General features: G+C 36.8%; 2 protein-coding genes across 22 annotated transcripts in view; one reads left to right on the forward strand and one right to left on the reverse strand.

The window, feature by feature from the left end:
- Positions 1–491: 491 nt before the first annotated feature.
- pign (phosphatidylinositol glycan anchor biosynthesis, class N) lies at positions 492–16549 on the reverse strand. Of its 5 annotated transcripts, none has more exons than XM_054766151.1 (30): positions 15321–16548; positions 14919–14971; positions 14716–14851; positions 14522–14643; positions 14348–14446; positions 13963–14069; positions 13764–13888; positions 13561–13691; positions 13375–13494; positions 13259–13299; positions 13078–13137; positions 12904–12996; positions 12705–12760; positions 11803–11881; positions 11547–11729; positions 11339–11478; positions 11088–11187; positions 10919–11011; positions 9876–9967; positions 9116–9221; positions 8933–9041; positions 8755–8857; positions 6708–6810; positions 6479–6565; positions 6345–6400; positions 5089–5164; positions 4938–5011; positions 4832–4874; positions 4688–4740; positions 492–4623 (listed from the first exon to the last, which is right to left on the reverse strand). In XM_054766151.1, exons 3-30 carry the CDS (start codon positions 14841–14843, stop codon positions 4500–4502), a joined length of 2703 nt encoding a protein of 900 aa, XP_054622126.1. In that variant the 5' UTR covers positions 14844–14851; positions 14919–14971; positions 15321–16548; the 3' UTR covers positions 492–4499. The 5 variants fall into 5 exon arrangements, with proteins under 5 accessions (XP_054622126.1, XP_054622124.1, XP_054622123.1 ...); XM_054766153.1 differs by having other exon boundaries at positions 493–4623; positions 14541–14643; positions 14716–14802; positions 15321–16546; XM_054766152.1 differs by having other exon boundaries at positions 493–4623; positions 14716–14802; positions 15321–16546.
- Positions 15926–24021, forward strand: part of relch (RAB11 binding and LisH domain, coiled-coil and HEAT repeat containing) — a 41057-nt gene continuing 32961 nt past the window's right edge. For 11 of the 17 annotated variants that reach the window (XR_008567397.1, XR_008567398.1, XR_008567399.1 and 8 more), the window contains exons 1-2: positions 15926–16479; positions 19815–19904. Coding sequence is in view for 1 of the 17 variants with exons in the window: in XM_054766147.1 (XP_054622122.1) it covers positions 16029–16479; positions 19815–19904 (541 nt within the window). In the remaining 16 variants the exon portion in view is untranslated. The remainder of the gene's footprint in view (positions 16480–19814; positions 19905–24021) is intronic. The other 6 variants (XR_008567404.1, XR_008567402.1, XR_008567403.1 and 3 more) reach the window with 1 other exon arrangement.

The following is a 24021-nucleotide window of genomic DNA, read 5'->3' on the forward strand; positions in this document are numbered from 1 at the left end:
CCTCCTTCTACGAATATGTGGACTGTACTCTTAAACCAAGTGTGATCAAGCAAGCAAAGGCAAAGTTGTACGCTTTAAAGACAGCATATTATCTTAAATCAGCAGCTGACAAAGTGATGGATGTAAGATATACTATTTAATAACTAGAGCTGTCAAATGATTAAAAATTGTAATCGTGATTACTCACAATTTGCAACTCTGTGTGAAATATGCCCATTTTTACTGTATTTTATGAACATAAAGATAAATAATCAGCGAGATAAATGGCAGGACACACTTACATATATGTTTATATGTATTTACAGCCCCAAATGAACTGAAAATGTAACTCAAGCTGAAAGATAGCACACGTCTGAATTTCTATTAGCGTAACACTAGTCTCTTTATCAGCAGCAGCACATTTGAATCACACTTGAACCGTGTTACTATGAGCCATCAAGAGTTGCGTCAAAGACACCAAGTAATTTAAGTTGAATTCACGTTTTGAGAGCAGCTGTATTTTCTGGGATTTCCGAGCTTATAAATGCATCAAATTGTACTTCCACAGTTAGAGTTAGGTTAGCGAGTGATAGGAATGTCCACTTTTTGTTTTTTTGTGTCTTTTTGTTTAATTAGACCACACATATGCGCATAATTGAGATATTCCTGTGATTTTCGGAGTGTCCTTGAAAGCATCTCGCGGCCGTCGCGTGACAATGAGGAAGTGTCATTCCGAGGAGAACTAGAGTGTTTTGTGAGTTAGAGGTACATATATGGTGTTGGAATTGCCCTGCTGTTGATGTGTTCAGGTCAGAATAAAGTTGTAAAACAGCGTCAGACTGTGTGTGACCGAGTAGGGACATTATGCTGTGCTTCCACCTGCCGTCATGACAGAGAGGTATGGCTTGACTTGATGCGCATGCGTTAATAACACCAATAGGGTCGTGATAATCAGGTTAACGTATTTAATTTCAATTTTACAAAACTAATATTGCTTTAAATATAAAAAAAGTCAGCCTGAAAGTCCTTAATGGGCAAAAGTGAAGTGTGGCAACGTGGTGTTGACAGTCCAATCCTCAGTAAGCACGCCCCACATTGCTGCACACGCTGTTGCACGTTTCCCTGTAAAAGCCCCGGCGTCTCTACAGTGGAAACTCGAAACTCTTCCAAATATCTTCCAACTCACTTTGAAACAACTACTAGCACAGGAGACAATGCAAAGTGAATGATATCATACACATCTTTTTGCCTCCATTTTTCATGAGTGCTGAAGTATTGCTGACAGATCTGTCTAGATGTGTTAGCGAGCGTTTAGAATTCAAAATTCAGGCTGATTAGACAGCATGATTACTGCACAGGTGTGTCTTAAGTTGGCTACAATAAAAGGCTACTAAATCATACTGTTTGTGGTTTAATACGGCCTATTATTGGTCATAAATGTGCATATGTAACCAAATTTTGTGCCTTTTGCCTAAATTAAGTATTTTTAAGCACAAAAATGTCTACGTTATCTAAAATATGAATATAAGGCATTCAGAAGACGTTGTGATGATATGTAGTATTCTACACTGGTCACTAGGTGTCAGTAATGTTCCACCGATGAGACAATAGCCACAGCAGGAAGCGCCGTACGAAACAGGAAGTACAAAAAAGAATAACAAGGAACTCTCCCAAAGCTAACATAAAATACACATTCTAAAAATATAATTTAACAAGAAAACTAAAAAAATCAAAATAAAATGAAAAAAACAACAGCAAAAATGGAAAACATCAGCAGTAATTTTACAGGAATAAACACAAATTAGGAAAAGAAAAAAAGTAGTAATCTAACAAGAAAAAGTCGTAATTTTACAAAAACAACATTGTAATATGAGGAAAAATAACGTCATTTTAGTAGCATAAAGTTGAAAAATTAAAGAAATAAAAGTTTTGTTTAAAAGCCGTAATATTATGCGAAGCCCCCCAAAAAAGTTGTAATTTTTTTTTTTCAATTACAAGAATAAAAGTAAAAATGTTATGTGAATAAAGTCATATTCTAACCAGAAGAAAAGTACAAATTTTATGAGAACACACTTGTAATTTTAGTAGCATAAAGTTGAAATATTAAATAAAAAAATACTTTTTTTTTTTTTTTTTAAAGTCCTAATATGAGAAAAAAAACAAAATAAACTTGTTTCTAGAAAATTAGGTCGGGGGAAAAAAGTTATAATATTGGAATAAAGTCAAAATATTAAAGGGAATAAAATAATACCATGAGAAAACATTGATTATTATATTATGTAAATAGAAAAATTTGAATTAGAATTTTTTTTTTTAATATATACATATAACTTCTTAGCATCAAAGTGACCCTTGCATCCTTTCTTTTTTTCAGTATGTGGCCCTTGGTGGAAAAGGTTTGGACACCCCGGTCTATATTATGTCTTAAATGGCTTATTTTCTCTTATTATGTCTACTATATTGGGTAATAAGAGTGTAAAGGTGACTATAGGGGTGTTGTTTCATGGCCAGAGGTCTCTAATAATGTTAAAACTCGTATTTAGAAGGTCGTAAAAAGTTTTTCTATGCTCTAACTACAAAAATAATCCATTTCTAAATAAAGAAGGCTACTCTGTGGAAACGAAACAACTACCTGCAAAAAGGAGGGATTGCTGTACTAATATCTTTCTTCCTTTATGTTACTTTATTGCAACATCTTTAGTTGTTGTTTTTTAAGTCAGTCAGTTTTATTAAAGCTCATCTACCGAAAAATCACAATGCTTCCCTTCAAAACAACACTAATTTGTAAAAAACAAAAAACAAGCAGCACAGTTGTCAGTCCAAACACTGCATTCAAGTAGCCGTGTGAATAGTGTTAATGTAAAAATAATATTGTACAAAACATGATAGATTTGTGCAAATATCATGATAACAACCAGAGCTGAGGTAAACGCTAGTAATGAATGTATCCTATAATTCTGAGCAAATAACAATGACTAGTTACATAAGTTTAAGTACAAATTTAGCGCTCGAGACTTTTTAGCTGCGTTCACGCTGCAGGACGTGGTGTGTTTTGTACCGTAATCGTCCTCACTTCCGGGAAAGGCATGAGCACAGAGCACTGCGTCTTGTGTTGGCGGAAGTAACCACGGCTCCCTCGTGGTCTCAATCCTGGCGCATTTTCTCAACCAAATTATTTCCTCGCAAATAACTATGACTAATTACATAAGTTTAATTACTAATTGAGCACTCGATACTTTTTAGCTACGTTCACGCTGCAGGACGTGGTGTTTTTGTACCGTAATCGTCCTCACTTCTGGTAAGTGACGCACATCCGCAACAAGCACGGCGTCTTGTGTTGGCGGAAGTAACCACGGTGCCCTCGTGGTCTCAATCCTGGCACATTTTCTCAACCAGATTATTTAGCGTAGGAAATTAAGAAGGAAGAAAGAAAGAATTTTGATACTGGGATTTTTGGGGGCACTTGCCGTGATGTCTGTTCCGAGGAGCGCAGCCAGGAGTGGCGGGACATTGACGTGAGTAATCCGTTCAAATACAACTGATTGGCGCTTGTCACTGAGCAATCCGTCCCGGAAACGCAATCGGTTCTGAGCATGTGCGACATCTATGCCACTTTATCATAGCAACTTTTTTACGACAGCACGTGATGTGGTAGTTTTCTTCTTTTTAAATATATTAACATAAATGGTCAATAACCATACTTCATATATGTAATATATTTGGGGTTATTTTATTAGTGACTCTTATTAAAAGACTTAGCTAGCATGCGGATGTTTCTATCATCCTTACTCACCAAGACTGAGCTACGTAAAAATGTACGCAATGCACGTAGCTCAGACGTAAACGTCATATCCGGTTACTTATGACGCACATAAATAAATAGAATAAAACACATAAAATGCAGTCATATTTGAATGTAAACAACCATAAGCAGAGTGCAATGATGGATTAATCTAGAGGATTCAGCTAGTTTACTTGTTTTCTAAACAGAAAAACCATTCATCCAAACACATATTCCTAGCAAATGCTTTTGCTAGCAAATGCTTTTGTGTGAATTTTTTCCAGTGGTGGAAAAAAAAGTAAAATAATTTATGGAACCAAGAAAAGAGGCTTATAAATTATCCACTTGCACCATGGATATGATATGAGAAAAAAAATGTGATCATTTCTCAGATCTTAAGGTTTTTGGGAGTGTAACATAGATCCACGGAGGGCGTACATTACAAATACCTAGCATGTGACTGCCGAAAAATAGGCCGACCGGATGTGGACGCGTTCTGCACATGCGTGGAACCTATTGCATTTTCTGTTCCTTCGCCGTTTTTCTTCGGCGACGAATTGTGACGTTTGTCGCCTTTCGATGACGTCTGTCGGATATACGAGAAAAAAAATAAAATAGACATGCAGCGTGAACGTAGCCTAGCACAACAAATCGCCCTAAATATAAAGACATCCAACAGTTTTCTATAAATGTACATTAAAAGACAACCACATAAACCCCCGCCTGTTTTTGTGTTTGTTCAGGGGAAGTGCATCTTGCGTCTCCGCCACAAAAGCAGTCTTTTCGACGTGAGGATGTGTGTAACCACACTGAGCAGCATCAGGAAGATGGTCATTGACATCACTATCACGTAGTGGCTAATGCTGGGTGAGACACAGTCAATTGGGTGAGTTCATGCAGTCATAGCAGTTGAATTTCACGCTTTACCTTGTGCCGATGTCCAACCAGCTTCCATTGTCCTGCACCAGGAAGAAGAAGTGCTGCGAGGAGAGTAAAATAAAACAATACGTGAGGTTTGCCTTGCGGAAAAAGTGAGGAGAGTCAATGAAAAGATGAATGAGAAGGTGTTACCAAAGCCATCACGTCGGATATAACCAGGACTATGAGGAATAAGCTGTGGATTGAGCAATAAAAGCATCACAATTAACTAAAACCATCCGGAAATGAATGAAATTACCTTCTGGATGAGAGCTGCGTTGTAACTTGGATGGTCTCAAACGTGCACGTGACGATTATGAATGGAATAATGACCTGGAAAAGGAACATATGGAATCATGGTGACCAGTTGAGTGAGATGAAATGAGGTGCTTGTCGATCAGCACGCTCACCTTCCACATCAACAGCCCTCCCATGATGAAGGGGTTGAAGACCGTCAGGAAACAATAAACAGACGCTGGGTCAAAGCTGGAAGAAAAGAAGAAAATACACCAAGGAGGTAAGATAAATAGAACAAATGAACAACAACCATATTTCAGCAAAGTAGCACTCGTTATTTATAAATGGAATATTTTCATAGAGCATGGAAAACCTGTTTACAACCTTCTAAATGTGTTTGTTAACATTATTAGAGCCCTGTAGACATGAAACAACACCCCTATAGTCACCTTTACACTCGTATTACCCAATATAGTAGACATAATAAGAGACAAAAAGATATTTAAGACTGTAAATGTGTTCCGGTGGTAGAGGAGCTCAGAGGGGGACGGACAGGAAGAGAGGGTTCGGCGTTAAGGCGCTACGGACGCAACAGTAGCCTAGTAGTAGGGGTTATTGCGCCGGAGATAATTCAAACCTGAAATAGAAGCCTGTTGTTCTAGCGATCAAGTCTGGTGCTTGTGTGTCTCACTGAACATTACAGTAACATTACTGACACCCAGTGACCAGTGTAGAATCCTGCATATCATCACAGCGTCTTTGAATGCATCTTATGAATGCCCAATATTTGTATTTTAGTTCATTTAGCCATTTTTATGCTTGAAAATGTTTAATTTAGGAAATATTTGTTTAATTTTAAATGAATAAATGTTAATTTTATTTTAAATACATAAATTAGAAGTGAATTTAAAATAATATTTTATAAAAGCCTGTTTGGCTATCAAGTCTGCTGCTTGTGTGCCTCATTGAAAATTACAATAACATTACTGACACCTAGTGACCAGTATAGAATACTACATATCATCACTGCTACTATCTTTGAATGCGTCTTATGAATGCCCTATATTTGTATTTTAATTCATTTAGCCATTTTTATGCTTTAAAATGATTGATTTCATCAAAAGGTTGAATTTGCTTTAATACGCATAAAAAAAATTACATTAAAAAAATATTTTATTTAATTTTCAATATATGGTGGATTATTTATTTATTTTTAATAAATCACAAGTGAATTTAAAATAATAGTCTAATAAAATAATAGTCTAATAAAGTCTTTGAATGTGTCTTCTGAATGCCTTATATTTGTATTTTAGTTCCTGTAGCCATTTTTGTGCTTGAAAATGATTAATTTAGACAAAAAAAATAAAAACGTGTTAAAATATTTTGCATATTTGTGACTAATAATAGGCTATGTTCATCCTCCACATACCTGTTGATGGATGCAATGTTCCCGGTGCCAAAGAAAGCGGTTATTATGAAAAAAACCTGAGGGAAATATGCAGTCAAGGATAGACACACGGCAGTTTTTGTTGTGTTCCAACTTGCAAATCACGTTAAGGATACAAAGAAATAAGATCGCCGGATGTCATCCAGCTTCAGCTGGCGAATTTTGGAGATGTCAATGTTGGCAGAGAAATCAATCGTGGAGAGCTGCAAGACATTTGGGAGCGACATGTGCTTCACTTTTAGGTTTTTAAATGTCACTTGTCAAGAAAAAAAAACAGAAATTGTCCAAATTAGGCCAGACATGATGTCATCAAGTGATATTAACGGACGCCACGGGTATTTGTACCTCTTGTCTTCCAGAGAAGCCCTCGGCGATCATGGCTTCCTGTTCAATGTTGATCCACACAAACATCAACCAGGATAACACCGGCGGGAACAAGGCCTCCGACCTGTGCCACAAAATGTGGAAATCAAATTTCCATCGTCATCATTTCTACCATTTCACCCATGCGGTACACTGTAGTGCAGGGGTGTCCAAAGTGTGACCCGTGGGCCTTTTTCAGGCCGCTACTGTTTATTTATTTATTTATTTTTTGGTGCCTGGCACATTTAAAAAAAAAAAAAAAAAAAAAGAAAAATTGGCAGTTCATTTTTACAAGTATAGTCACAATATTCAGAGAAAAAAAAGTTGTCATTTTACAAGAATAACGTCATAATATTATGAGGAAAAATAACGTAATTTTAGTAGCAAAGATGTTGAAGTAGTTTAAATTTTAAATATTTTTTTTTCTAACAGTCATATGAGAAACAAACAACAAAATAATTTTATTTTTGAATAATTAGGTTGGCTAAATTGTTATAATATTATGGGAATAAATTCAAAATATTGTGGGAATAAAGTTAAATATTACGAAAAAAAAGATTTTACAACAAGAAAGTTGAAATACTTGGAAAATAAAAAAAAATCCCAGCAAAAATGGAACAAACAGCTGCCATTTTACAAGAATAAAGTCAAAATATCAAGAAAAAAATGTATATTGATGAGCAAAAAGTCGCAATTTTACGAGAATAAACTCGTAATAGGAAAAATAATGTCGTTTTAGTAGGACAGAGTGGAAATATTAAATTATTTTATTTTATTTTTTTAAGCCAAAATATTAATAACAAAATAATGTAATTTATGGAAAATTAGGTTGGGGGGAAAACCTATGATGATATGGGAGTAAAGTAAAAATATGAGAAAAACTTTGTATTCTAACGAGGCAAAAAAGTTGCAATTTTATGATAATAAACTTGTAATATGAACAAATATAATGTCATTTTAGTAGCATAGAGTAGAAAGCTGTAATATTATGAGAAAAACAAAACCAAATAATGTTGTAATTTATGGAAAATTAGGTTGGGGAAAAACATGAGAATAAAGTCAAAATATGAGAAAAAAAGTTGTATTCTAACGAGGGAAAAAAGGCGCAATTTCATGAGAATAAACTTGTAAAATTCTGACAAAAAATAATGTCATTTTAGTAGCATAGAGTACAAATATTAAATAATGAAAAAAAAATTTAAGCTGAAATATTATAATAAACAAAACAAAATAACGTAATTTATGGAAAATTAGGTTGGGGAAAAAACGTATAATGTTACGGGAATAAAGTCAAAATATTATGAGGAAAAAGTCGTATTCTAACATGGAAAAAAGTCACAATTTATTGAGAATACACTTGTAATATTCTGATGAAAAATAATATTGTTTTAGTAGCATAGAGTAGATTTTTTTTAAGCCATAATATCAGAAACAAACAAAACCAAACAATGTTGTAATTTCTGGAAAATTTGGTTGGGGAAAAACATAATGAGAATAAAGTCAAAATATTATGCGAAAAAAGTTTAACAAGGGAAAAAGTTGCAATTTCATGAGCATAAACTTATAATATTACGATGAAAAATAATGTAATTTTAGAAGCATAGAGTAGAAATACTAAATCTTATTTTTTTAAGCCGAAATATTATGTGAAACAAACTAAACAAAATAACGTAATTTATGGAAAATTAGGTTGGGGAAAAAGTTATAATATTATGGGAATATGGTCAAAATATTTGGGAAAAAAAGTCATGATATTACAAACAAATTTCTTGCCAAGATTATTTAAAAAGAAAATATTTGGAAAACCACATGAAAAATGGGTAAAAAAAAAAAAAGCAAAGAAGTTGGTAATAATACATGTAATATGCTTTTCCACCTACTGTATATGACAAAGCTGAGACGCAGTTTTGTCTTGAAATATATCTAACTTCTTAGCCTATCTGCATGTGTTGCTTTCCAAAATATCAAAGTGGCCCCTGCATCCTTTCATTTCCAGTATGTAGCCCTCATGTGTCATGCACCATCTTACCCTGTGCTAAGCAGCAGGTACGTGGCTGTGAGCGAGAGGAAAATGCTGAGAAGCCGGTGGAACAGACGCGTAGAGCTCATCAGTGGCACATGTATGGAAGACGCTAAAGAAAAGAAGAGCTGGTGAATGTCGTCTTTCAGCAAAGTCCTTGCACACAAGCCAAGTAGGCGTCGCCTACCAAACGTGGCCCAGCTGATCATCTGATTGAGAAGAGGCAGACCCTGTTTCTGCTGCAGGCTGGAGTGTGTGAGGGACGGCACGTACGCACACACGGCCACGTGCAGCATCTGTTCAGTGACACCTCTTTGACTAATGGCGTTTGATTCATCGCGCACACAAAATCGTATTAACGTGGAGCTACCTGGATGATAAACTGCTGTTTGTCACTCGAGTGAAGCGGTGTCCTGTTCTGTGACGGCCAGAGGAAACAGGCTGATGTGAAAAGAGTGAGGAGACCTGCACATGTCCTGAAAAGATAAACACATTAGGAAATCGTATTAGTCGCAAATAATCATAAAAGACAAATAAAACTAAAATAATGTACAGTATGGACTGAATTTTTTCAATTGACGGTTCAAAATGTGTGAATTTTAACATATTTAATTGTAAACAAACACAGTGGACATTTTATTAAAAAAATACAATTTAAAATTTAAATGAAGTTATAACACATTTCTAACAATAACGAATTCATTTATTATTTTGCTCTGACAATATGTTTAATTTTAACATTATTTCATTGTACACAAATACAGTGGAGATTTAATTTAAAAAACAAAAAACACAATTTTAAGTCAAGTTATAAGTATCCACATTTTTAATTATTATAATTTAAACTTATTATGGTTGCTGTTTAAAATATTAATTTGATCAAATAGGGAGAAAATTGACCAAAAAAAAAAGGTTTTCTTTTTTTATTCCCTAAAAAACAATTCAAACTATTGTATTTAATTTTCAATGTTGAATAAATAAATAAAATTGAAAATTATATTTTGATAATCAATAGTAATTTATACAGTTTCAAATACTACTTTATTTACTTCAAATAAATAAAAAAATATATATTTTAAATGAAATATTTTAATAATCAAACCAAAATTTCTCCATTTTCAAATACTCACACCAGATTGATGTTAGGCTCTCTTCCCACTACAGGCATCAGAGGGAATGCAGCCAAACACAGGCAGCCCAGAAACCAGTTCAATGATCGGAACTGAAGTAGGGGTAAAAATACAGGGATAATATGAATACACTCCCCAGCCACCACAAAAGTGCACAAAATGTGTTTAAATACAGGGGTGGATCGGGAGGTTTCCCGATGGGCCAACCAAAAATGGGCCAATGAACGATCGTCTATTTACTTATCAATTGCCGCGCTTTACTGTTACGCTATATTAAATGGAACTTGATACGTGACAGGCACTAAGACCAAGCGGGAAACGATCGCTCAAGTCGAAGACCGCCGACAGACTCGTCGATTGGCTCTTTCCTATTGGACGTTCTCTCCACGGTGTTTTGCTAATTGGCGATGAGTTCGCGTTAATTTCACTGTTTGATCTGCCTGGGTCACGTCAACTAAACTGATTTTAAGATCAGACGTTTTATTTACATTAGTATTTGAATCTGTGTGCATCCGTGTGTTTGGTGGGGAAAACCGAGCTATCACTGTAAATGGTTCAGGACGCTTTCCTTTTTGACTTTGAAACCTGACTGGTTAAAGAAAAGCTTTGGTATTATTTTGGTTTTAAAAATCAAGATGCTATGCAGCAGAAAGTGCTCTGTAGGTCATACGGTGCTACCATTGCAACTTTAAACAGTCTATGAACTTTACTTGACATAATACATAGTAAACATGTTGCGGTATGTTATTGCTCAATCTAGTTATCTGAAGTATTGGAAAACAATAAACATACTATACTTATTCATTGGTGGGTTGCTTTTATGAAGCACGTAAGTGATGCTTTCATCAAAGGATGCAACATTGCACATCTCCAAGCAATGTTGGATTGTAGTGGGCCGGTCTGGACCAAAAATCCAGGGCCCAAATTTTGTCCCAGTCCATCCCTGCCATTTAACTAACAATGCTTATGATTGCAGTTGGTAGTGGTGTTGACAACAGACCCACATCAACATTTCCTGATGCACCGTGACCACAGAAGCTTACCTTGGCCTTCCCAAAAAGCCCTGTCAGCATCGGCCACAGAGAGAGCACAGCCAAACCCACCGTCAGCATGGCGCGATGGAAGAAACTTACCACCTGGGGGCAGCATTGGTACAGTTTGTAACATCACTGAAGAAAAAAACCCGCCTTTTACTTTAAATTAAACACCTACCAGCAGCTCAATGCCAACTGCAACCAACACAAAGTAGCCAAAACATTTCCACAGTGGCAAGGAATGAGCTGACTGAATCAAGTCTGTTAGCGTTTTAGACCTGAAATGGAAAATGAAAGTGCTTCTAACAAAAGGGAAGCATATATGAATACTGAAAATGCCTAAACTTTTATGTGAGTAATGAGCGGTGTAAGTGTATGCAACCTTCAGTGGTCAGATTAGCATATCAGTGAGGCAAATTAAATACTCACTCTTTAAGAACAGAGTACCACACAGGCACAGGCAGCAGACAGTAGACATAGTATGTGATCGGACTCCTCTGGACGAGCAGGAATATACCGATCACCAGCGTGACGCACACACACAGCCTCGGCAGGGTAGGATTGGTTTTCTGGGGATGCCATGAATGCAACTTTTAGCCCAAACCATCAAGGGGTATGTTATTGGCTTGAATCGAACCTGTGTGAGGATATCGGGGTGCATGTTGAGGCTGGCGTGGGTCTTCAGGATGACGAGGACGACGTACGAGGTCCAGCCAACAAATCCCAACACCACGCTGCAACCCAAGAAAAACCTGTCGTAGGTGTGGTAGTAAAGGAGGCCTTCAAGGGCGTGGGATATCAGAGACTGACAGAGGGAGATCTGGACAGGAATGGAACTTCAATTAGCTCCAATGAATCCCACTTCCTCATTCCTTTATAGACGTGTTACTCACAGCTTCTCCATACTTTTCCAGCTGCATCAGGATTCTTGCTTTGTGGATGAATTCGACTTGTTTAGGCTGAGTCAGCGGCCTGAGAGACAATGCAATTAGACTGCCATCTTTCGTCAGGAAAAAAAAAAAGTTTGTTTCTACCTTTTTCCCATTTGTTAGTAATCAGCAGTAGAGCATAGGTAAGTTTCAGGAAAATATCAGTTTCTGACTAAAAACTGCTTTTTGCGAAAAGACACATTTCAAGCATAACTTTCACTTTGACACCATTTTTTGTGCTTTTATGACAGCTCGACTATCTATAAGAACTATACCACAACATAAACAACACAAAAAAGGTTTGTTTTCCATCAAAATAACTACAAATACAACACCATGAACCACTTAAAATGTTCACATTTGGAACTGAACTGTGTGCGCGCGCTTGTGTGTCCGTGTGCATGCATTAACATTTCCCTAAAATACGTAACCTCCTGCACGCTACACTCCTCCACTTCCTCCTTGCTGTCATGTATGTTTTTTCCATTCAAATTCACATGCCGAGCTCTTATCGAATGCACTTCTGCCACCTTGTGGCCGTTTTTATGGCTAAAAGTGACATTCATTTGTGTGCAATTGCATCATCACCTTTTTTTTGCCTCGCACGGAAAAACACGTACAAATACGTCTTTGGGATCGCGCGTTCGGGATTATAAAAACGTATAAATACGTCTTTGGAATAGAAAGAGTTAAATTATATAGTCGTTCCTAATTTGTAGTGGTTAATTATCTCCTTGTTGGTGTAAACATGAGCCCCTACAACTAGCTGTGTCTCCTTATCTTGTGCCAGAAAATACGGTACTTGCTAATACATGACTATGTGGTCAAATAGATTCCCCCCCCCATTTACTTCCCTTTGTACTTACTTGTAAGGCGTAAAGAGAAAAGACAAGGTTGTCTCCTTTTTCTGCTTCATTTTCATCTGAAAAAGTCCACATAAAACCCTGTTACTGATCTGTTTCTACTACCATTGCATATTCATCACATTCAGCAATTTTAACGCTTTTATTGATACAAACAAATGCTAAATGTGTCATCAAATAGCAGCGCAGCGGGCCGGCTTACCTTGAACTGCTCCAGTATTTGAATGGCATTCGTGTACATGCACTCTGCTTTGAACCGATCAGTGTTGTTCAGGTAGAGGAGCGGTAACACACCCTACAGAGGTAGAAATGCGCAGAAAATACTGTCAAAATGATGTTAACGTTAAATATAGACATGCTGGTAGTCAATACTTACAACAGAGTTGACGGGAATGGGTACACCGATGAGAGAGGCCATGAGAGGAGCAATGTCAGCCTGGAAGCAACGCATTTCTAGTTTCAGTCAAAAGTTTGGAGACACTTTGTCGTGGTATTGAATGAGAAAGTGTCTACAAACTTAAGGCACCACTCGTTGTCTTCAATAAAAAAAGCTATACCTGATTGACATCAACCCTTCTTAGGTGCTCTAGTTTCCAGTCTATGAGGAAAACATTACAAAAAAAAATCAAATCAAGCAAACAGTATAGAACTCAAACTTTTATTAAGTGCTTACCTTGCAAGTATCCATCATGATAAAGCTGAGTTTCAGTCAGTTTGTGGGGACTCTGCACTCCAGCCCCCCAAACCACTAACGGGGTGAGAGTCTCTGAGGGGTGTCCGGCACCGTGAGAACCTGGAGACACATCGACAGCTGCAAAAACAGCACTAGATGAAGTTACTAGAAAATAAAACGGGATACCCCAGTTGGTCATGCCGTGATCTGAGGTAAACACGTAGGCTGTCCTGCCATCATGGCTGAAGAAGTCTTCTACCAGAGACACCAGTTCAGACACACCAGAGTCCACAAGGCCAATGTTGCTTAGATACTCCCTGCAGCAAAGAAGAATAGATGCGGTAGTGTGTGCGACACTAACATACATGCAAGAAAAAGCAAGAACTGACTGTGACATTGGTCTGTGAGCATGTCCGTTTGTGTCAAGGCCCAGCAGATGCAGAAAGAAGACGTTCTTATCCTGGAGCAGACCGGCCATCAAAGTGGAGTTTGATTTTGCGGACTGAAAAAACGACTGGGAGAGAAGGCAGAGTCGTAAAGAGAACGCAGGAACATACATTGTATGGATCGTTTGGGAACGTGTCACACTTTGACTTGAGCGAACACCCAGCTATCCAGCCTGGATGCATCTGTGGAGGCAAAGTCTTCCTCCGCTGCTGGATATGTGTGGGTGTACACGTGGTCTCCACTAGCACCTGGAAGGAATGACGTTGAAACTATTTGCAAATCTTCAGTGTCATGTTTCTATAAATACACTTGTAAAAGTACTGCTGATTTTCCTTTTTTTTCCCCCCAAGTTTACTTGTTAAATTATATTTTTTAGAATTTGTCCACTTTGGACACCCCTGCATGAACTAGTAATAGTTTACTACTGCAGTGCACAGTAATGCTACAAAAGCAAAGAACTAAGCTATTAATGTATTAATATCCTATGTTTATATGTTCGATCTTTATAGATGCGCATGAGTGCTACCTTTTGCAAACATGGGCAGGATGTCAGGGCTGCCCCAGGACCAAGTGTGTCTACTCTCATTAAACACGGAGTCAAACTCCACAGGATTCTCCTTCCAACCTAAAGCCGGGCCCAAATCACATGAGTAAACGTGTGCAAAACAATACGATAGTTACATTTTTCTGTGTTGCACACCTTTAGCAACAGCGCTTACATCCTCATAGAAGCCGGCGATGAGTGCAACATGACCAGGGCGGGACTCAGTGGGAACACGCGTGTGGGAAACACCCCAGGTACCCCTCTCCTCAACGACACTCCTGATAGCAGAGACAGCACACAACTCAAGCGCAAATACAACTCTGACTATTTTTCTTTGCTAGTTTGCGAACCTCAAGTAAGGAGCTCTGGATGAGCCGTTCGGGAGCAGAGTGAAGAGGCTGTCCGCTCTCAAACCATCGGCCACGATCAGCACCAGCCTGGAAGCAGGGGGTGTCAAAAGTGTGGCCATGGGAATCATGCCATGGACTAAAGGAGAGGTGAAGTAGATGTCAAAGATGGACAGGAAGAAGATGACATGGACTGTCAGTCCCACCAGAAAAAAGGTGATCATCTTCATTTTGAGTGTCTGTCAGCACCACATGGAGTCTGCAATACGAGGAAAAGCAAATTATTATTACTAGTTTTTCTTACTTTTGACACTTTAAGATGACCAAATTTAGCTACTGATGTGGCTATCAATGAATGTATTGCCTACCTAACAACAAAATGACTTAAAATTGTTCATGGCGTGTCTGGGACAGCTTTTGTGTGTGTGCACGCGCTACGAAGGCGCGTGCGCTGATTGAACGTCACTTTTTAATGTTTTTTAATCCATAATTGTGAAAAATGTACACATTTTTTGGATAACCTATTCTTTTAAACCACTATCAGCAATACATGCAGAGCTTGTTTACATGATAGACATACAAAATATCGAGTCATCATTAAGTCTTACCTGTCTTCAACTTCAGAAATCCGAATGACTGGGGAGACAGGAACACAGCTCGTCGCTCTTGTTTTATTTATATTTTATGCTCATAGATGGCAAAAAAAATACCTATATTCACAGAGAAAGACTTCATGGTACAAAACACACTCGGTCTGATCCCCAAATACGTGCTTTTACAAAAACCATCTGTCCTTTCTAATAAGATTACTGTAGTCCCTTCACTTCCTTGTAGTGACTCGTTGCTACCGAGTGGGATTGTGGGTAGTTGTAGGAAATCTGACCAATCACAATTTGACGGACCACTTACAAAGATCTTCAAGAGAAGAGAGATGAGTCACATTTGTGTGTAACGGAATAAAATCAACTTCCGGATTCGTAAATGGGCGCGGTTGGCACTTGCACCAATAATCTATCTACAACCTGTACATGAAAATAGACTAAGCGAAACAGTGTACTTTTTGAATCAGAGGAATGACAGTCATGCGGATTGAAGGACACGCTCGGAAGATTTCTAGACAAGTATTATCACATCCTATGATGTATGAGTGTATCAGTAGTCCACTTGAAAGGAAATCGGAACCAATATCACGTGACACGAGACAACTGGCCAATCAGAGTTAACGCGAGATTCCTTTCCCAAGCGAGCTTGTCATCCATTCAGGAAGGAGGTCTCATTAGCTTAGCTTAAATAGCTACAGCCTCTCCAGTGCAAATATGGCGTCGGTAAACCCATTTAATCTTAGTGATTCCGAGGAGGAGAGTGAACGGCGACCCAATGAGACAGTTGACACAGAGCGTAGCCCGAGTGACGGGGCGCCAGGACCACCGCCGGGCAACCCCTTCTCTCCGTCCGCGGACGCCGAGCCTCCGACGCTGCTGCTGTCCAGCGTCAACCGAACGAGCCCAAACGGGGAGGGCATCTTTTCCGCGGCCACCGCAGCTATGGCAGGCGGTGCCGAAACGCGGGTGTCGGTGGATGTCATTGCCGCTCAGCTATTACGCGATCAGTACATCCTCACGGCCTTGGAGTTACACACAGAACTGCTGGAGGCGGGCAGGGAGCTCCCGCGGCTGAGGGATTATTTCTCCAACCCTGGGAACTTCGAAAGGCAGAGCGGCACGCCACCTGCCAAAGATCAGGGAATCGGACCGGGTGGACCCTTGAGTAAGTAGCTAAATGATGCTAGCAGTAGCTGTCGTTGATCCCTAGTCTTAATCAATGTGTCACATCAAAGCCTTACGCTAGCTAGCATTAGCTTCTACAATTGGGCACTCTAGCGTAAGACATCCGCATTCTTCACCTGCACCTGTAACCAGAGACACACTGAGTGCAATAATGAACCATACATTGTGGCGTCATACCGTGGTAATCACCCAGGTAATTGGCTTTAATCTCTCGAAATAAAGCCAAACCTTTCCTGGAGAGGTCAGAGGTCCTGACATGGACAACAAAGGAGCAGCGATATTGGGGTATAGACATCTACTAAGGCTTAATACAACAGTTTATCAATGTTGGGAGGTGGAAGTGTCAATATTGAGACCACTGCACTGCTTTCTTGTCAGTGTCCATTCCATAGGAGCAGATTCTTAGATTTTTTTCCAAAGATAACATTTTTAACCTTCATGATGGTCCCCGCGTTAGAGCTGCTCGGACCGAGCATGATTATCCGAGTGAAAAATGAAAGGATGCAATTAAGATATTTTCTTAATTTTTGTGATCTTTGTGATATAGGTGAAAAAGCCTATTATGTGTATGAACTTTGGTCTTTGCTCTTTTTTTTCCCCAATTTTAATTTTTTTTCGGACTATTTCCGCTTTCTTCTTAAGTAATCTTCGTACATTTTCATTTCATAGTATTATTATTCCCATATTGTGACATTATTCCATATTATGACTTTTCCCCCAACAAAATGTTCCAAAAATTACAACTTTATTTTGTTTTCCGTGTTTATTCCGACTTAAAAAAAATACTTAAATATTTCAACTTGATGCTACTGAAATTATTTTTCTTCATAATATTCCGAGTTTTCTTTTAAAATTACAACTGTTTTTCCTCGTTACAATCGTGATTTCATTGTGACTTCATTCTCGTGAAATTACAGCAGCAAAAACGGAAAAAGCAACAGCAATTTTGCATGAATAAAATCAGAATATTAAGGAAAAAAAGTTGTAATCGAACAAGAATCATTTTATGAGAGTAATGCTGGAATAAATATTCAAAGAAAAAATAGTAATGTCATTTTAGTAGCGTAAAACAAATGTTAAAGAAAAAAGACTTACAAAAATAAGTCATAATACTGCAAGAAACAAACAAAAAAGCAAACTTCTATAAAAAACTAGCATAAATAATAGCTTACTTCTGTACTTTTGTAGCATTACTGGGCACTACAATTGTAAACTACTACTGATTAATGCAGGGGTGTCCAAAGTGGGCAGTTTGCAGCCCGTGGCTGTTTTTTTTATTGGCCCACAGCACATTCTAAAAATATAATAAACAAGAAAACAAAAAAACCCCTAAAAACAGCAGCAAAAATGTAAAAATGGGAAAAATGAGTAATAAAACAAAAAAAACCCTAATAACATAAAATAAAATACAAGTAAAATAAAAATAGTATGAGGCGAAAATAGGCATTTTAGTAGCATAAAGTTGAAATATTAAAGAAAAAAAGACGCTATTTTTTTCAGTCGGAATGTTATGAGAGATAAAACAATGAATAAAGTTGTAATTTTTGAAAGAAATGAGGTTGCGGAAAAGTTATAATGTTACAAGAATAAAGTCAAAATATTATGGGGGTAAAGTCATATTGTAAACACAAAATACAAAAACAAAATTACAAGATTATTTGGAGAAGAAAAAACACAGAAAAGGAAAAAGGCTTATGAGCAAAAAAGTTGTAATTTTTTTAGACAGAAGTCATCTTCCACCAAGTTACTCCACTTTACTACCATGATCTGGTATTCAGGATGTCATGTGATCCGTGGAGTGGTGATGTTCCTCGTGGTTGCAGAACAGGATCTGCCGTTCCGGTTGTAAATGTGTTTGACTTGCTGTGATTGATTCAACAGCTTTGATTTAGAGCGGAGGAGTCGGTTTGGTTTACAAAATACACTAGAGAATTGTGTATTTATGTGCCATCACATCCGGTGCCTATGCAACGGTGGCAAAATCTAAACATACAAGCGCAACAAGTAACTAGAGGTGTGCAATTTCAGAAGACATTGCGTGTGACTGCGTGGGTTCAACTAACGTTAACGTGTAACACCCAGCTTGGTAGAGCCAAGTGTCTGTGTGTGTTAATACGTAAGAAAATGTCCAAAAAATGCTACTATGATAATATTAGCATGCTAGTGCTAACATGCTAACACCTGACATGATAGCACAAAGTGTTTATATAGGTTTCTACTTATGAAAACAGCCAATGTTAGCATGTTAGGAATGCTAACATTAACATGCTAAACCTAGCATGATAACGCCCATGATAAAACTTATCAAAATGGATAAACATGCTACTATGATAATGATCCTAACATGCTAACGTTAGCATGCTACCACTTAGCATGATATCATAGCACTAAGTGTTTCTGTAAGTCTGTACTTAGGCTACTGTGCTAACGTTAACATGCTAACATTAGCATACAACATCTAGCATGGTAGCGCTTCATATTTTAATACTCAGAAAAATGGCAAAAAATGCTATTATGTTAATGAGAGCATGCTAGCAATGCTAACAAGTAGCATAGTAGCACAATGTACTAGGAACGTTAAATGTCCTGACTGCGTTGTTCATTTTGACGTTGCCCTAACCGTAACCACCAAATGGTGGACGTTTCGCCTTGAACAGTAAAAAAGACGAGGAAAACCTAAACGGCGCCCAATGACTCTTGTCGTTCATTTCAAAGAGCCGGCGCTTAGAGCCGATTCGTTGGCGATCGACACATCACTCCAGCTTAATGAGTGGCGCCTGAGGGAATCTTCAAAGGATCAGTTGGGAAATGTGAGAAATATGGAACTTGGAAAATTCCCCATTCATTTTCAATGGGGGGAAAACGGTCACGGAAAATTTGGAACTGTGGAAAATCTGGGAGCTTTTTGAAAAAAACTAAAAGGCAATTAAAGAGTCGAAAATGACTTTCTGCAAGCTGCATCAAGTCATAAAATTACTCTTGCTCACATGACACGACAAGATGCTGTCACGGCCTTGCTATTTGTTGACAAGGAGGTGTAAACGACCTCTGTTTTGTCCTCCTATTGTAGTCGGAGTAACTTGTGTGAGTTTTGGTGCACAAGTGTAATTTTAGAACTAAATAGGTCATAGACTGAGTTCGGTGGTGGTGTGGGTGATGATGACACTGTTTTTCCCCCTTCTCAGGACCTATTGTATATTTAATACAGAGCAGTAATTCCAAACTGAGCATTGTGGCGGTTGATGGAGGGCGGCTTCATTGTTTGTGTTTGTTCTTCCAGCTTACAGCCTTGCGTGTGTGGTTGTCTTTGTGCAGATCGAGCGGGCAGCATCAGCACCTTGGACTCTCTGGACTTCGCCCGTTACTCAGATGACGGCAATCGAGAGTCAGACGAGCGGGTGGCGGGTAAGTTGACCTTTTGCTGTCACGGGAGCCCCAGCGCCACTCACACAAATAAAAGATGGTGTGAACGGCTGCAGTAGTGATGCTAATGTACATCTGTGGCGTATTTTTTAAAAAGAGATATGCAGATATTCTGATGCGAGCGGCACTCCAGCCACTTTTTATACTATATCAGGGGTGTCCAAAGTGCTCCCGGGGGCCATTTGTGGCTCGCAGCTGTTTTATTTTACCGTTCTAAAAAGAAGGTCAAATAAATACATGTTTAAATAGAAAAAAAGTTGAGGAAAAATAATGTCATTTTAGTTGCTTAATGAAGTTAAAATATTATGGAAAAAGGACATTAAAAAAAAAAGAAATAAAGTTATAATTTTTGGAAAATTTGTTTGGGGGAAAAGTTATAATATGGTCAAAATATTTTGGGAATAAAGTCATAATATTACAGGAAAAACGTTGAAATAGTTGGAAAAATAAAAAAAAAACCCCTGCAGAAATGGAAATAATTTTACGAGAATGAAGTCAAAATATTAAGAGATCTATTCATACCTAAGGAGGAAAAAAAAGTTGCAATTTTACAAGAATGAACTCGTAATGAGGAAATGTAATGTATAAATAAGAGTGAAAATATTTTTTTTTAAAAAAAGTGTGATGAGAAACAAAAGTTAAAATTTTTGAAATGAGAGAAAAAGTTCAAATATTGTGGGAATAAAGTCCAAATATTTTGGGAATAAACTCATAATTATTACAAGAAGAAAATGTATGACAATTATTAATTAATTTTTTTAAATTTATTTCAATAATTACCTTTAGAAAATATCAAAGTGGCACCTGCGTCCTTTCATTTGTCCGTTTATTGCCCTCTGTGGAAAATGTTTGGACACCCCTGTTCTATATTCTATTGTACTCACAATCATAGTACAGTATGATAGTACATGTACTGTACAGTCTGTATGTGGAGTGTTCAGTAGGGATGGGCATCGTTGTTTTAGTCTGTACTAGTGTTTGGTTTAAGTAATAAAAACATGCCGTCGGCTACCGGGAAGTTGGCCAACAAATATCTACAACAATGGGATGGAAACAGGAGTTCATAACATTAAAAGATAATATTCTCCGTTTCCACAAAGACGATTAAGTACGTTTGGTGAAATGCCCATCCCTAATTTAAAATAACCGGTATTTCATTTAGTTCAAAATGGTCGCTTTATGTTGGCTATGTTTCCACAACTGGTCCGACCTGACTTCATGAAAAATTGCATGATATTTGTGGCACAGAGGCGTTGTTACTCCCAGGCATGACACACCAACGACAGCAACAGCTGAGCGTGACTATTAGCAAGCGCCTCCTCACCAGCAGTGGTGAGAATAACAACAACAATAACAATAAAACGCTGTGAAACACCGCCGCCCTAGTGTTTTGGTTGAGAATTGCAAGTCACAAGGTCAGCCTATCCATATAATTTAGCATATTTGAAGGTTCAAATGCAGTAATCACGCTACCTGGTAACTTATCGTACATTTCTGAGTGCCAATGGCGTTTGATGAGTCTATTGGTGTTGGTTTTGCTGATGTAACTGCACCGTCGATGCATGGAATGCTGTTTCAATTTGAAAAACCGTGCAGCAGAGATGTTTGTTTTTTGGATTCTCTGGCTTCATTTCCAGAATTGTCTCTTTACCCCCGCTCCCCCCCTTCACATACCTGCCCCCTCGCAAAAGACGCCTGCCCACAGCTGTCTGACTCGGGGTTGTTGTCTGGCTTTTCTCCTGACGTCGATCAAACCCCAGTGGGCAATGCTGGACACTGAAGTCACTCCATGCAGACGAGCTTCTTGTTTTGTTGTTGTTTTTGTTTTTTTTCCCCCCTCCACCTACTTTTCAGCGTTGTTGCCTATTTTGTACGATTGCATTATGTGCACTCACGATCTGCAATGTACGGTTAGTGACAATGTAGTTTTTATTTAGCAATTGGTCGCCATCACATACGCCGGTCGCTGCAAGTACCACTGCTTTTGCGACCCCCGTCTGACCGTCATGGATTAGCTTCGGAAGCGTGGCTTACACTCGCACTGCATGTCTTTAGTTTTTAGGAAAAAGTCATATTTTGAAGGAAAATTTAGCAATATTTTGGAGTCCGCTTCCTTTTGGGGATACATTCATTGTGCAGTTGTAAGTGAAGTAGCTATAATTTGTAATTTGTGTCATTTGGATATTACATTTGAATGTATAAAAGTATTGTAAATAAACTCCTCCTGAAATAAATTCCTCTAAAGTGTCTTTGGACATGTAATTATGTGTATTCATGTTTCAAAATATGACATAGGTGTTTAAAAAAACCCTATAGATTTGCTTGGTAAATAAATTACAAAATAAATGTTTAAAAAGTACAACAAAAATAAAAAATGACTTAAAAGTGTGAAAAAAATAATAGAATACAATAAAATGACTTAAAAGTGTAAAGATACATGTACTAAAAATGAAATGACTTAAAACTGCAAAAAAAATGTTAAAAAAGAAATAAAATTGACAGTGTAAAAAATATAATAAATTAAAAAATGACAAATAACAGTGTAAAAAATGTATAACATTAACAACGGCTGAAATAAAAGTGTAAAAAAAGATACTTTAAAAAATTATAAAAATGGAATGACTTAAAAGTGCAAAAAAAAACAACTAAAAATTACTTGACATGTAAAAAAAAAATAATAAAATGAATGTAAATAATGGACTTAAAGTGTAATTTTTAAAAAAATATAAATAAAAGTGTTAAAAAAAAAACAAAAAATAAAAATGGCTTAAATAAAAGTGTAAAAATGTTATAAAATGAAACGACGTAAAAATGCAAAAAAAAATACAAATAAAAATTACTTTTATATGTAAAAATGATAAAATGAATTTAAATAATGGACTTAAAGTGTAAAAAAAAAATTACATGAATAAAAGTGTAAAAAAAAAAAAGTGTAATTTAAAAAAAATATATAAATAAAAGTGTTAAAAAAACAAAAAATAAAAATGGCTTAAATAAAAGTGTAAAAATGTTATAAAATGAAACGATGTAAAAATGCAAAAAAAAATACAAATAAAAATTACTTTCATATGTAAAAATAATAAAATGAATTTAAATAATGGACTTAAAGTGTAAAAAAAAAATTACATGAATAAAAGTGTAAAAAAAATAAATAAAAATGGCCTAAATAAAAATGTAAAGTTATAAACTAAAAATGACTTAAAAGTGTAAAAAATAGATACATATAAAAATAATAAAAATGAAATGACTTAAAAGTGCAAAATAATAAAACAAATAAAAATAAAACTGACTAAGTGTAAAAAATAATTTAAACAAATGACTTAAAAGTGTAAAAAAAATAAATGAAAATGACTTAAATTACTGCAAAAAATACATTTAAAAGATAAGTATAAAAAGATACATATACTAAAAATGAAATGACTTAAAAGTGCAAAAAAATATTTAAAAAAAATTAAAAATAAAAATGATTAAGTGTAAAAAAAAAAATACACAAATTAATTTAAATAAATGACTTAAAATGTAAAAAAAAAAAAATCCTCAAATAAAAGTGTAAAAAAAATTACACACATAAGAAATCAGGAAAAAAGGAAATGACTTGAAAAATAGAAATAAAAATGACAAAGTGTAAAAGAAATAATAACAATAAAAATTATTTAAATAAAAGCAGGTCGTCAAAGTCAAAGTAAAGTCAAAGTCTGAGTATGGGGTTGAGACCATTTGAGCACCCTTTGAGTAGAGGAAGCCGGCGTACCTCCAGTGGTGCTGGCACAGCACTTTGAGAATGGAAGTTTGAAGATCATGGCTGGTGCCTAATGTGTACCTCATGTTGGTGCTTTGGATCACTTGGCAGATTGTCAGTGCACAGCAATGCAACATCATTTTCCTCCTCCATGGCTTAAATTCTGTTGGGTTTTTTTTTGGTTTCCATGAAAAAGATCTTGAAGATTTCTCTACTTTCAGTGCTAGTTGAACTTATCAGACTTCAATGCGAATTTAGCGTAGTGCACATAATACTTCTTCTGGTTATGTAAGACGTGACTTCCCTTGTGTGTTGTGTACGGAATTCAAAACCTAGCCACACCTTTATATCTGAATTTAT

This window comes from Dunckerocampus dactyliophorus, chromosome 21 (genome assembly GCF_027744805.1).
Source record: "Dunckerocampus dactyliophorus isolate RoL2022-P2 chromosome 21, RoL_Ddac_1.1, whole genome shotgun sequence".
In the NCBI taxonomy this organism is placed as follows: Eukaryota; Metazoa; Chordata; class Actinopteri; order Syngnathiformes; family Syngnathidae; genus Dunckerocampus; species Dunckerocampus dactyliophorus.

Coding starts and splice junctions, on each gene's coding strand:
- pign (XM_054766148.1), bottom strand. CDS start 14,942: ATGAAGATGATCACCTTTTTTCTGGTGGGACTGACAGTCCATGTCATC. Junction 12,761..12,903: donor AAATACTGGAGCAGTTCAAG/GTAAGCCGGCCC, acceptor GGACTTTTTCAG/ATGAAAATGAAGCAGAAAAA. Junction 5,012..5,088: donor GAGGGCTGTTGATGTGGAAG/GTGAGCGTGCTG, acceptor TTCCTTTTCCAG/GTCATTATTCCATTCATAAT.